A 15349-nucleotide genomic window follows, 5' to 3' on the forward strand; every position below is an offset into this window, starting at 1 on the left:
ACAACACTTACTGATCATCATCACAGAATCTCACAGGGCGGAAGTCACTCCTAAGGATCATCAAGTCCAACTCTGTGCACCTCACAGGACAAACTATAACTAAACCACATGACAGAGCAATATCCAGAACTTGAACTTTGACAGGCTTGGTGGCATGACAACTTCCCCTGAAGCCTGTTATGGATACTAAGTCAAAATTTCCTGAAAAATTACTAGCAAGGAAAGACATGTGCAGAGACTTACAAGATACTGTGCCCCTGTGTTTAAATTTGTGTTCTAGACTGGAAGACATGAAACAGAAAGAGCAGCAGGGGGAAATGCTGGCTCCCAGGAAGAACGATAGCCATTTTCTCTCACAGGAATCCTGCTATTATACCTTTTCCATCCTTGACTACACTTGAATCATCCCAGGTAGGAAAGGATAAAAATGAAACTTCAGTAAGAAGCAGCAAGAATACCTACAGAGATTCATACTGGGGTTTCTGACTCAGACAAAGCTGCTGGGGCCTTTTGAAAGAGTTGCTCCTCTGCCCCAACAAACCTCCAATGCAGCTCCTGCCTCCCCACCCTCCAAAGCAACACTGCCCCTGTGCATTTTGCAACCCCCTACATACATTCCTCTTCTCCCACATAAGGTTTTGGGGCTGTTTTTTTGGGGGAGGGCGAAGTGTTTCATCATCCTTTGAGCTAACACTTTTACTTTATCACACATTATGCTTTAGTAGTAGGGAAATCCTAAAACTGTTCAGCTTTTAAAAATCTGATAAGGCAAGGGACAGAGCAGGGCAGTTTTTATGTTCAGTAATTATTCCCCCTCCATTACAAAGTTATGCTCTACTTTGTAATGAATTTAAGTATTCCTTTCCACTATCACTGACTAATTTAATGTTGCTCCAGAATCTTTTGACACTGAAGACATTCACAATATGACAAGTTACCAGTGCTGTGGATTTGGGTGACAAGCATATGGAAGGAAAAAACTCATCTTCTACTTCTTCAGGAGCCCAGTTGAACAGGAAACAGGTCAGCACCATCTTACTGAGAACAAATCTGAATGCAAGCTGTGCATTAACACCCCACATGGAACCCTTAAGTCCTTGAGAAAAGCAGCATTATTTAATTAAGCTTTAAATATTGTCTATTAATAGCCTAAATTAGCATGGTGAAGTAATAAAGCACATGAATTCTGTGATTCTTAGAGTATCATGGTACACCGACATAACATGTGAAAGACTTGCAGCACATGTATTGTTTGTTTTCTATTATTATTATTATTTTGGGAGGTTGTTTTTTCACTTTTTCTTGTTGCTTGTATTTATATGGATTTTTTTACACTTCAGTGGCTCCCTTCAGTCTTACAGTGTGTGTGGGATATCACACCTTTCTGAAAGATGTCTACATCAAAGCAGATGAATGCACCTAGACAGTCACAGACAGTGTAAAACATCAATTCAGCATTTTGTTCATATTATCTACAATTTATTAAGCCATTTTAAAAATGTCACAAATCAGTGTAAGAAGTGAAAGATATTTGTTGAAAGCTGAAACTTTGCCTTTCATTAAAAAAATAGAAATAACGTTTACCTGAACAGCATTATGTAGGTTGAGGTAAACCCCAGAGTGTCAGACAGCAAGTGGACTTGCTTTATGAAGGTATAATCCTTCTAAAAAAGGTGTTCCATGTGATTTACAAGCAACACCAAAGTACTGTGCCTCCACAATTTCAATGCAACTGCTTACAAAGGAACAAGAAAGAAAACATTTGGTGCTAGCACACCACAGAAAACACTGAGGCTAAAAAAAGAAGCCAAACACTAAGATCAGCAGGCAGAACATACATGTTCAAGGTGGAACTTGGAAGAACATGAAAAAAAATCTTTTTCCTTCAGCCTTGCCCATCTGTGATAAAAAAAACAAAAAAACAAGCACACAGCACCTGTGTTCTCTCTCCTTAATGTCAGCTTACTAATACCGCAAAGCAGCTCTGATCTTACACATTTTCCAAGGCCATGTGTCATCTTTCTGAAAGGCCAATGCATTTTGTATGGATCTAAAGATGGATTTGTGGCTGTCAAACAATCCATCTGGTTTCTAAAGCTGACCAAATATTGTTCTATTAGATAGCAAAATAAAAATATTTGACTTGGAACTAGACTCACACGTAATCAAGCATTGACAAGTAGACATTTGCAACATCACTGGTATCTTGATGCAACATTCTGTATATGACTTTGGGTATCAGTTAGAACATCATGTCATCCAGCCCATCCTCCATGAACTTCTTGTAAATTGCCATAAACTTTGCAACAAATGCTTCTAGATGATAAATGGCTTTGCTGCCCAGTTGCAAGCGGTGTTCATAGAAGGCCGCCATCTGTGCAACTTCTCCTTTCAGCTGTCCATCACAATTATTTAGAAGTTCTGTCAGGAGGCCCTAAAATGGAAAAAAAACAGGGCAGTATTTGAAAAATTAGATATTTTTTGTTAAGAAGATAACCTTGGTTCTCTAAAAATAGCCAAGCATTAACCAACAGTTCACTCATTAATCCAATGGAAAAGATATTCCTTTACTGGAATAATTTATGCCTTACTAAAAGAAAATTAATTAACCTCATCTCCAAATACTATAACCTCTACTGCATGTAGGCACATGGCCAAAGGAAAATTCTTACTGAGACAGAAAGTGCAAGTGCATTAAAACTACTTACTTCTATCTTGACAGCATCAAGCACACTAAGAGAAACAACTTTAATAAAACACAAGAAAAGGGTTATTTAGAATGTGTCTCTGTCTGTATTTATGAACATATTTATGTGCAGACACACAAGACAACTTGACTGCAATACTTCAGTCATTACAAAACCCCAAAATGCATTATTTTAGAGACAGCAACAAAAACATTGCAAATGCATCTCAACTAGAACAGCCAGGATTAAGTGAGAAGTATCTCTAGACCATTTCAAGTTTTGAAGAGGGAGTGGGTAGAGAATGTGCACCTTTTTCCTCTCAAACACAGCAATGTAGGAACCACTAACCTACTGTAAGAAAGGACAGTTAAAGAAACATCTAAATACCAAAACCATCAGAAAGCAAAAATTTGTTAATGTGAAAAGAAATTATGTCGAACATTACTAGGTTGCAAACATTATTTTTGATCTTTTCCTCTACTCTAGCTGCCTTCAGCATCCTTTCATCCTGCTTAAGATAAAAACAGGCATATCCCACTTGCTTTTTTCCTTCCAAGGTAACATCTGTCTTTGAACAGTCCTGCTGGTCTAGCATCCTTCAGCACACCTCTCCACAAAGACATAACAAATATTGAACTTACAGCAACAAAACTTTATAAAAGAAAACCAATCATATCAAGATTAGCCCATACAGTCATATAATCATTAAGGCTGTGAAAGACCACTATGATCAACTTGCTTTAATATAGCAACTGCCCTGAGAAGTCAAGGCAACTAAGAATGTCCTCCTTTGTTTTTACTCAGCTATGATGACGTTTTTCTTTGACCACTGAACAAGTTTTAGTCTGTTTGGAAAGGACATAACTTTTCATCAATATTTGGATGATTTATGGTGTTTTGGTGTATTTTTTTAAAAAAGCTTTAGTTGAGACTGTCACAGTATTAAAATTTATAACGCAGTAAGAGCTAGATAGTTAAATTACCTTCATTATAATCTCAGGAGGGATGCAGTGTGTCAGGAGTTCATAAAGCCGTCCACGGACTTCTAAAAGCCTGTTGGAAAGACACCACAAAATATGAGAATTATGATCCCAAAGCATACTAATGTCCTTCACAACTAGTGAAATACAATGCAGGAAAAGAAGCAATCCAAGCAAAGTTTCTTTTCTGCTTTTGGTTTTGGGTGTTATTTTAAAATAAGCACTGCATAAGTCAAGTTCAATTCAAAGGCTGCATATCACCTTTTATTCAAAAGATAAATGACACATTCTCTAGTTACAATGGTCTCAGTTAATCTAGAAGCTACAAGGCTATTGTAATTTGTGTCAGGATTGTTTCCCTTTAATTCTTCTTCATATCTAAGTTATTCATGCTTAAGACTAGTGAGGAGACGCAATTTACTAGAGCCAGAGAGCTCCTTTATGCTGTTTTTCTGTCTTCATTGTTTATAAGAAGGGGTAAGACAATTAGGTGGCAGAATTGACACAATTAGCCAATGCTCCAATTTTGATAACAGGAGGGCAGATGCTACAAGCATTTAAACTAAGCGACATCTCATGCAAGTAATACATAAAACAGTTTAAAAGGATCAGGTTTTGGATATGACAATGAGATTGATACAGGCGTCATCTCCTGATGTGCTCAAAAAAAGAAACAATTTCTCATTTCCCACTCTCTTACACAGGTGCTTTATGCTAAAGATGGTCAAAGAGGAGCTTTAAGTAAAACAAATAAACCAGAAAAACCACACCCACCCACCACACTCACACCAAAAAACAACCAAACAAACCAGGAAACACAACATGCAACTGAGCCTATGGTCACTTTAGATTATTAAGCTTTTACAGGGAAAAGCAACAGCTCTTCATTTCCTGATACTCATTCAGCTTTCTCTAGCAATTGTAAAGCTCAGCTCCTCTGGCTGCAAAGAACCAGTAGAAATACAGAAAACTACACATAACTGGAGATGCCACATTTTTGAATTCAACTCTTTTTTTTAGGTTCCACAGCACATGGAAAACATCATTTATAGCTCTTAACAAGTGCATTCACCTACCTTTGTGGTGTCTGTTGACCAACAATAGCATTTGCAGTTTCTCTCAAATAAACTTCCCAGTCCATCTCAGGAATGTCTTGATCAGCAGTAAAAGGATACCTACAACATAATATATTTTTAGAAATTACAATCAAAGAAAATCGTTGCCTATTTTAACAAGGCCTTAGAAGCAAGATCATTTATGTGTCTGACAGTACCATTTACAATAATTTTTGCAATGACTTACTGTTGTACTCTGCAGGACTCACACATGAGTAATGCTTTCCGAAGATTCCTGCCAGATTTCTCAGCAATCCTTTGAGCCAATTCCTGAGGCAGAGTCAGGCCTTCTTTCTTACACACACTGGACAAGACATGGCAGATCTAGACAGAAAACAGCAGGGAGTGCAACACTTAGCAAACTGTTCAGCACCTACAGATTCTCCTGTTAGAAAGATTTCTGGACCAGAGGTGGACCAGTCTTTCATAAACCATGCTAGGCAAACCATCCAAGACAAAGGAAAATGAGGTAACTACGTGAAAATAAAATTTAAGTCCACAGCAAGAACTTATCTAATAACAATTTTAAAGTAACTTATTTTCACTTCTGTTTCAACGTACATCTTCAATGCTGGGAGCAGGCACTCGTACAGCCAGGCATCTGCTTTGAATGGGTCCGATAATTTTTGACATTGAGTTGCAGCACAGGATCAACCTGCAGGTTGCCATGTACTTCTCCATTGTTCTTCGCAAAGCATGCTGAGCATCTTTAGTAAGTTTGTCAACTTCTGTTAACAGCACCACTGAAAAAAGGATTAAACATGGTGGGGTTCTGTATTAATATCAAATCTTTCTAAGAAAAAAATAGTTTTGACATACAAGCAATAGTACCAAAGTAAGTGATATCACACAGAAGAAATCAGCATGGCTCCACAGGCAGGAAAATAAAGATTAAGATTACTTGTGTGCCTTTTTGACTGTACAATCTTCATGCAATATACATGCATAAACAAAAGACTGAACTGAAATCTCCCCATGTTTAAAACATATTTTGACTGGTTTTAACTGTTTTACTCACCTTTAAAATCTCGTTGAGTACTTGTCTCAAGCTGTTGGGACTGTGCCACCGTCTTCAAGAGCTCCTGAATTACCACACGGTCATTGTTTCCCGCATCACTGCACCAGGAGTTTGAATAAATCTTGTTTTAAAACAACTTTATATTGCATATAAAATACATCCTTCTAAAGTCAACTAAATTAGCAAGAAAGCCAAAAGAATTCAGAAGCTGCTGAGTTAGAATTAAACCAATACCCATATACTTTGTTGAAAGTTACCTCCTCTATAATAAAAACATCTCAAATCTTATGCAGGCACAACTGGATTAGTAGCACTGTATCCCAATATAGTAAAACCACTGTTAATTAACACATTAAAATTGAACTTATTTTCTCCAGATGAGAAATCAAAGCTTTTGTTACCTACAGTTTGAAAAAGGACACACAATGTGAACCTTTTTACTCATTATGGGAAGAACAATTAAACCTAACCACATAATAGGATGCCTGACTCAAAGGACTGATAGAAATGCAGGGTTTTATTCTGCAGAGTCCTTCCCAGAAATTCACTTCCTCTCCCTGTTAGCCATTCACCCCTTTCCATTTTACTCAAGATGCACATGACTTCACCACTGTTATAATTCAGTCAAACTTCACAGGCCATTGCACAGCACAAAGGTTTACTGTCTGGTCAGACATGAACATGACAATTGCTCATTCACTGAAAGCCTATGAATCAGGATATTGATGCTTAATCAAAACTTAGCATTTTTGTATTTAAATTGAAATGTAATTATTATATATTTCAAGCTCTAAGTACTCTATACAGAGTAACAGGAAAAGTGCTACTAGTATCAAGTTATCAGAGCTGGATTGAATGGTCACACATCTGATATCACCAAAATGATACATTCAAAACAGTGATTACCAAAAAGCCTCAGCTTTTATTGGTAATTAACTGATAATTAATTGTGCCAGTATTAGAACACCAGCTGATACTCACTAATCAATAAACAGATTAGCTGAAGAATGAGTTTTTAAAGGAGATCTGGCACAGTAGAATAACTTTTAAAACCCAAGGCAGCATGAGCAATGCATTATGGAACCAACACCTCCCAGTACACAACGACATTCACTCATTGTGATTTAAAGCAACATTTTGGGGTTTCAGATAAATACAAATATTTGCTTCGGGTCTCTGAACTATTGCCAGCAATTTCAAAATTGCCAAAGAAGATGTAGATAGCTCCCATCAGAGCTTCTGTTGTGTAAATCAATATATGACCTCACTCAAGACAGGGTCCACATTATTTTGTGGTGGTCTTTCCCATGCTCTAAACACTTTATTTGGAGAGTTACAGGGTAATCCTTTTTTCTTTCAAATTCCTTAATTTTTGTATTTGTGAGAGAACTAACAATATCGAGGTATTAGGTCCAGTAGAAGTTCTCAATTTCAACTGAAATGGTGAAATTTGTCAATTCAGAATTGTTTCTGTTACTCAGTCCTCAACATCAGCACGATGTAGCCAGCTTATGTAGCCAGTTAAACAGAACATTTCTGGTTTTAGTATGCAGCAATCCAAATTTTGTTCATTTAGAGCAGCTCAATTAAAAATCCTCTCCCTGTTCTCATCTGCAGACCAAACCCACAGACCATTCCCTAACTTGCTCAGGCAATAAATCCGGCAACCAGTCCCTCACACACTCAGGCTAAAGGCACTCACAACACAGCCAGTGGCTTACCTTTAAAGTGAGGCATTTTTACTGCACACTTACCTTGGGTTAACTTCAAGGTGATAATTACTTGCAATGGTGCTAATTTCAATCTTCTTCTTAGACGGTGCCTATATAGAAAATAAGCACATTAAGTTTCAGAAAGTGTTCTAAAAATCTCTTACAGCTTATACTTGGCTAAGTCACAGCCAAACCAAGAGTCTCAGAGATCAAAGAACCCCCAAGACACAGACTTGTTTATCTCCTATGGTCCCAGCCCCACCTCCATAGAAAAAAAAAAAAAGGATACTGACAAATAATCCAGCCTGTAAAATAGCAACAGGAGAGATGTTACTGTCCAAACTGAACTGCAAACAATACATAAAAAAACCCCACTCTGAACAAAAACCCCACACCACAAGAACAGCCAACCAAGCAAAGAAAACAAGAGAGAACCTCACATCTTGAAGACCTAAAGAACATCTGGAAAATAATTTGTTCATGTAACCAAACTGGTATAATTAATTACATAAAAAAGGTTGAAGATACTGAGTGCAAAATAAAAAATTAATTTTTAAAACTCAAATAAATACAAAGACTTCACAACGGAAATGTTTATTTTCACTTTACTTCACAGCAGTTGGGAAAGTTATTTTTTTACCGTTATACTTTGATGCTCAATCCTCAGTTTCTCCACTCCTGCACCATATAATTCCCTTAACAAACACATTATTCTTGTTTTTTTCCCAGCTCCTGATGGTCCATACACCAACAGATGAGGAAAGTCACCACACTGAACCTGAACAAAAAAAAAAACAAGATCAGTTAGCTACCACAGTATTTTCCTTGTAAGATCATTTATCCTTCCATTCTCATTCAAGTTTACATTAAATTACTTTTACAGCTCATAGAAGTAAAACTTCTGTGAAATCCTTCCCTGCAGCAACATTTCCTAGAGAACATCGTATTTGTCTGAAGGCCATGCACAACTCCTTTAACTTCAAACACCTCAGTGCTCAAAAAATACCCCAAGCAAACCAACAACAAAACAAACCCCCAAAACCCCACTCCAACATTTATATGCTTCCCACGGTTACCAGAGTGACAGCTGTGAGAAACATACAGAAAAAAGGTTCGAAACAAAGTTTAAAGCAAATGTTGATATATACAGTTATGATATACACGTATGTATGTGTATATATGTGTGTGTATACAGCTATATGTGTGTACATATATATATATACACGTGTGTGTGTGTGTGTGTGTGTGTGTATATATACGTTTCGTTTATTTCCTGAAAAGCTAAAAAAGCATGACTTGGAGCATATCTGACCACACCCCAGAGAAAGCACTTACATTAGTCAGGTATCACTCATGTGAATGTGCTACTGGGCACATCTGGCAGGGGAAGCAGTCCTGACTTTCATTCCCAGCTGCTCGCCTCAAAACTTTCTGCTAACATTAGGCCACCAAGCCAAGCCCTGTTCTCAGGGACACTAAAACCAGCAGGAAGAAAATGCGCACACCACTTCTGAATGAGTCGAGCCACTGATTCCCTCGCAACCTTTCCCTCGGCATTAAGGCCGCGCTCCCAAGCAGGGCGCGATGCCGGGACACCTTCCCGCTCATCGGAAAGCCAGGGCCTGCACGGTGGAAAAGCTCCCGACCCCGGCCCCACAGGAGCAGCGCTAGGGGCCCGGAAGGAATCCCAGTTACAGCATGGGACAGGTTGGAACAGATCACAGTGTCCAACCTCCAAGAGCACAGGGTCCAGGACTGCATCCAGACGGTTCCCGACTATCTCCAGTGATGGAGACTTCACAGCCACTCTGGGCAAACTGTTCCAGTGCTCCAGTCACCCGCACAGTAAAGCTTTCACCCTTATTCAGGCGCAATGCCGACTCCGGGGAGATTCTCGCTGCGGGGAGGAGGGGACCGAGGGGCCTGGAGGCCGCCGGGGCACCGGGCAGAGTCCGGCGGGGAGGCCGCCGGAGCGCGGCGGCGCCGGGCACAGCAGAGCCCGTGTCTCACTGACCAGGTTGCGGAGCCGTGCCGCCTGCTCGCGGTGGAAGTCGAGGCGGGCGAGGGCGCTGGGCCGGTGCTTGTCCGCCCACAGGCTCATGGTGCTCCAAAAAGCCGCGGGCCGGCAGCGGGAAGCGCGCTCCGTACGGCGGCCGCCGAGGGACAAACTCCGGCGGCAGCTCCGCCCCCGCGGCTCTCCCAGAGAAGCGCGGTGGCCGTGCCCCAGCCTAGGCGGGGATCCGCGCCGGAGCTGCAGGGTTTCGCCTGCCGGAGGGACAGAGACACCCTCTGGGCCTTGGCAGCCGCAGCCGCTGGGCTCCCTGGAGGCTTTGACAAAGGAGCCCCTTGCCAAGCGCTGCGCAGGAGATTAAGGCTGCCCGCCCGCCCAAACCAACAGTCTGGCTCCCCGGCGGGAGAGCGAGCCCTCCGAGCCCCATCTGAAATAGTTCCTCTTGCGGCTCATTTCAAGGAAACACAGAATCAGTTAGGGTGGAAAAAACCTCTGAGATCCAACCTGTGACCCGCACCATCAACTCAGCCAGACCGTGGCACTGAGTGCCACATCCAGTCTTTCCTTAAACACCTGCAGGGACAGTGACTCCACCACCTCCCTGGGCAGCCCATTCCAATGCCTAATCACACTTTCTAACAAGAAATACTTTCCATGAAGAAATGTCCAAGGTAAACCTCCCCTGGAGCAATTTAAGACTATAAAGACTTGGTCGAGGGAGTTTACAATCAGACGGTAATTTGGAATGTGCATTCTCCAAAAGCCCATAACGCTTAAAAAGGCTTGTTTTATTGTTATTTGGTGGAGTCAACACTGTTACTTTATTGATAATGTCCACTGATGATGTTCATCTTGCCATTTTATCCTTAAAACTATATTTCGTCTGCCAGTTCTTTTACTTTAGTTTGTTTTATTACAAGAATCAGCTTTCAGAAGGATTTGGATTATTTTCTACCCTTTCTCAAAAGTATATGTAGTATTATATAAAAGTGTATATATATTAGCATAGTATAAAGTATATATAAAAGTATAGTATTATAGAAGTATTTATAGTGAAGTATAGCTTCACTATAAATTAATGAGTTACCAATAATGTATGTATTGCACAGTGAATTTTCAGATTCCATCTGTGTGTGTGGCTTTGTGTATATATAGAATATCTGTGCAGAGAATTACACAAAAAGCATGTATCTAATAGACCATCTCATTTAGCTCTTTGTCTTGTAGCCCTAATAAATGAAACATCTGCACAAGTGATATTGTTTGAAAGTAGAATTCCTTGAAGTAATGAGACATGGATATCTATACACATGAATAGTCTGAAATGTCAGCCAATTTTTTTTTTTTTACTTATATGATTTCTGTGAAAAAAAGATATGAAAAGAAGATGAAATGTTCATGTAGCTGTTCATATTTTATCAGGTCTGTGTGCTCACTTATTCACACAGTCAGGAAGCATAATGCAAGCAATGGCTGCTCTAACATAGACATTCGAGTTACTCATGAAGATCACAAAAACCTGCTGGGGGCACGAGGTAGTAGAGCACTTTTCATCAATACCATGTTCCCTGTTTGTCTGAAATAGTTACATTACTTGCTCTCATGGGCATTCGTTAATCAGTTTTATTTGCAGATTACCATGAATTAGCAAATTCTACAACTGCCTGACAGGACAGTGCAGCCAAGTGGGAGTTGGCCTCTCTTCTCCCGGGCATCCAGCAGCAGGACAAGAGGACACAGTTTTAAACTGCACCGGGGGAGGTTTAGGTTGGACATTACAAATAAATTCTTCACAGAAAGGGTGATTAGATACTGAAATGGCCTACCCAGAGAGGTGGTGGAGTCACCATCCCTGGAGGTAGTAGGGAAAGACTGGATGTGGCACTCAGTGCTGTGGTGTGGTGGACAAGGGGGTGTTTGGTAATAGGTTGTACTCAGTGATCTCAGAGGTCTTTTTCAATTTAGTTGATCCTGTGATTCTCTTGGTACTTCTTTGTCGCACTGCCCTCGTGCATGACTGAGTTTGTGAAAGCTGCAGCATCAATATCCTACGCAATCCTTATCTTTTACCAAGCACCACAGGATGTCCTTCCCCTCTGCCATTTGCTACATTTATATTTTGGGGTCTATAAAGTTTCTCATGCCTGTCTGCTCTCTCTGCTCTGTACCTCCTGCTCTTCAGAGTAATCTCTGAATTTGGCCATTAATTCATTTGGTATTCTCTTTGGTTAGCTGTATTTATCACTTGCCTTTTTATGCTTTTCCAGATCCTTAGGTCATTTGCCTGACTTTAATAATTTCTGAATGATTTGCTGCTCTTCTTGTGTCTGTCAGTGTCACTTAATTGCAACTTCTTGATAACTCCTAATAACCTACCCGGTTTTTCCAGCCCCCAGAGAGCTTTTGCTAACTCATAGCAGCTCCAAGCAAGTGCTCTGACAGGTATTTCATGTTTTTAAAGTACCAGTGGAAACAAATCCTTTTTGCATGAGGTGAGACATAAACAGATAGGATTGAATCCAGTAGTCTTAGATACTTTCAGCTCCTGAAGAGATCAAGGAGAGAAGACATAGCATGTCTGAAGAGCCCTAGGCTCTTTTTATTATTAGCTCTATTTATTATTAAAATTCCATAAGATTTCTTCTTATCCTGCAAAGAAAATCTTGAAAAATGTGCTCTACCTCAGCAATGTGTTTAAGCATGGGCTTATACCCTAAACTTTCAGTTATTTTGTGCTATAGAAAGTAATTAGGCAAATGAACAAAATTAATCTGTTAAGTAAAAATCTTACCAAATTAAAACCTGTGCCTGCATGAAGCATGGCAGTTCTGGTACTTTATATCTGATTAAAATACTCTACAATGCTTTGATTTTCTGCTTCATTAATTTTTTAACTTCACTATAAATCTAAACAAAATGAAATAACTATCGAAAATGGAATAGTTTGGCCAACTGTATTACAAATAAATTAAAGTGAATAATACAGGAGACTGGCAATTTCACCTGCAATCACAGTTCACTCAAACACAAAGACTTTTAGAATATGTCTTCACTCATTTTGCTCAGTCCAGCAGAAAGGTCAAAAGGTAAAATGACTTCTCTGCATGAATAAACTAGACAATATATCTGAAAATAAAGATTTTAACTACAAATGGCATTTTGAGTCTTTTACTACCAGCAACTATATTATCAGAAAGTGACACAATGTCAGGTACTGTAAGAGAAGTTCCATCTTATACCCAAATTGAAGCAAAACTGTAAGACCCGTGTCTAAATACATATATGTGTATGTGCGTATATATATATATATATATATGTATATTTTTAAACCAGCTTTAAACCAATTATTGAAGCATTAGAACAAATTAGAGAGTTGTTACACTGACCTCCTAAATATATTTACAGAATAATTTGTGCTAGCAATCCAAGTAAGCCATTAAAAGGTCCAAGAACCATTTTGCTGTACAATGGCTTGTATTTTTCAAGCAGAAGACTTCTTGGCATCCTTTGATCCTTCTGGCTGCTTATCTGACTGAAATAGATTTTTCTTTTCAGTCTCAAGTATTTCAACAGATCACTGCCACTCTGTTGGCTGTCACTCTTGGTTATGTCCCTGTCCTCATCAGAGCACCTATATTGCTGCAAGTAAATTATAGTATGTCAAAGAGGACTAGATCACTAATTTAAAAAAAGACCATACTAAAGTGACATCTGTTCTACTGGTGACATGCTGATGTCATGCAGATTGAATATGACAGTGGAAAAAACAACTAATGGTTGATTAATGATAGCCAAATACAAATCTGAAATAAGCCTATATCATATAGATTGGCAGCACCAAAGGAGCTGCTTCATTATAGGAGAAATAAAACCAAGAAATCCTTTTTCTTCAAAAGTCTGATGGTTTATCTTACAATCCTTTATTTAATCTTGAAAATTAAATTAATAAAAACCATATAGAAGTTTTTCATGCAAGGATGAAGCAAAAAAAAGGTGTAAGATACTTGTTTACAACCATTAAAACTGTATTCTGGAAAAGGCTATGGAGTTAATATTTAATTAGAGGATACATCCTGTGCATCAGTCATTACCATAAAGTCTTTTGTACAGTTGTCCATCTGGAAAAAATTTTAAAAAAGCCCTTTCATAAGTATGTGGAAAGGTGAAAATAGGTAGGTGTGTTAAAAAAAACCCACCCAAGGTACTTGTTCTGATATAATTGGTACTGCTTGTGTTCCAAATCCTTCTGCTAAGAACCAGACCCTGCTCAGCTCCCCTAGTCTCTCATGTACCCAGAGAAGCAAAGAAAAAAGGTGAGGTATGTCTTGCTATTCTTATGCCCTCTGTGGCCTCAATTGTGCATAGCTGTGCAAACCTAAGACTGTTTTTTTTCCCAACAGCAAGAATTATCCAGCTACATGTTTAAAGCAAGATTTACAGCAGCATAGTTAATCATAATAGAAAAACATTAGGAGGCTGTTGACATTGTTTAAATAGCCTGAACATAAATTCAAACATGTGTCTGGGGACATGTTGAGTTACAGATCCATTCTTCAGATGAACTTCAGCTATGTCGAATAAATGCCCATTTTTCTACTGAGGGTGTTGTTAAAAAACACTGGCTATTTTCATATGTATTTTGGGTCTTTCCCCCAGAGATTTATAAGGTCACTGACTAAAATACACTCTTATGTTCTTCAGTTTCCACCAGCCTGCATTTCGCAATAACTGAACTGGAACAGAAAGGAAGCTCTTCTCCACTAAGGATTGCAGATTTGAACTTAAGTCTCCTCAAAGTTTTCTGAACATGACTCAGTAAGTTAAAAATGTTCAGCATTCTTTTCTGGGTGTATTCTACATAAGACACAGAAGTACCTAATAGAAACTAGTCCATAAGATCTTTAAAGAGTGACATGCTGTCAGATATTTAATTCTATAAAGAAATGTCTTATAATTAGAAATCAGTTTTGTGACAATGTTGACAAATGATTTTTTTGTCTTTTTCTAGAAAAGGGTAAATGTCACTGACAGTGGACTAAGGATTATTTAAGGATTATTTGTTTTGCTTCCATTCTCATCAGGACTTGAGCTAGAATTTTTTTTTATTGACCTGAGTTACTTTTACGATGAAAAAAATGACAGATAATGCACTTTTGAAAAATATTAGATGAGTAGAGAGGAAATAAATTGCATCCTAGATGCCTTTGCCTGTTATATCCTTACTAATGCAGCAGGGAAATAAGTTTCTTCTGGATTTCTAACTTTTCACAACTTGTTTTTTAATTTAAGTTTTTCTCTTGATGATAAGTGTCTCCACTCCTTTGAATTCACAGAATGCTAATAAATTAAATTAAGACACCTCTGAACACATCTTGGTGTATTTCCAGAGATGGCAGTAAGTGTGGCATGTAAAAATCAGATTTCTATTAAATTCCTATAAAGTAAGTTACTAGAAAACAATGTTATCCAAACCTGTGTCTATCCTCTGCCACTGGCACACTAAATTGTTTGTCCTAATCACGGTTTTCATACATTTACTGAAACTCAAAGGTTCTATAGTACATGCTCTGTTTTATGAACACAGTAATATTTCACATCTTGACTATCATAATTTCATCTCCTATAAAATCAACAATTTACACTTTTATTCAAGCCACAGCAGTCTTGCTCCTAATTTGTCTTTTCCCTTGTAGAGTAATTACATTTTTGTTGAATCAATGGACATACCAAAGCTTTTGAATTTCCTAGTTTTCTCCAGAGACTCTCTGTTTTCAGAAGAGCTTTCATCTTATGTTCAATGTCAGTTTCCATAATTTTTTGCTAATC

At 38.7% G+C, this 15349-nt stretch overlaps 1 protein-coding gene across 2 annotated transcripts; it reads right to left on the reverse strand.

The window, feature by feature from the left end:
* Window positions 1-1450: 1450 nt before the first annotated feature.
* On the reverse strand, window positions 1451-9665 carry RFC3 (replication factor C subunit 3). 2 transcript variants are annotated; one of them, XM_015644109.3, is made up of 9 exons: window positions 9527-9665; window positions 8153-8290; window positions 7555-7622; window positions 5801-5898; window positions 5344-5525; window positions 4970-5106; window positions 4744-4842; window positions 3671-3740; window positions 1451-2434 (listed from the first exon to the last, which is right to left on the reverse strand). In XM_015644109.3, the coding sequence occupies exons 1-9, from the start codon at window positions 9611-9613 to the stop codon at window positions 2243-2245; spliced, it is 1071 nt and encodes a 356-aa protein (XP_015499595.1). In that variant the 5' UTR covers window positions 9614-9665; the 3' UTR covers window positions 1451-2242. The 2 variants fall into 2 exon arrangements, with proteins under 2 accessions (XP_015499595.1, XP_015499605.1); XM_015644119.3 differs by lacking the exon at window positions 9527-9665 and adding an exon at window positions 9245-9411.
* Between the last annotated feature and the right edge of the window lie 5684 nt (window positions 9666-15349).

This window comes from Parus major, chromosome 1, assembly GCF_001522545.3.
Source record: "Parus major isolate Abel chromosome 1, Parus_major1.1, whole genome shotgun sequence".
Lineage (NCBI taxonomy): Eukaryota > Metazoa > Chordata > Aves > Passeriformes > Paridae > Parus > Parus major.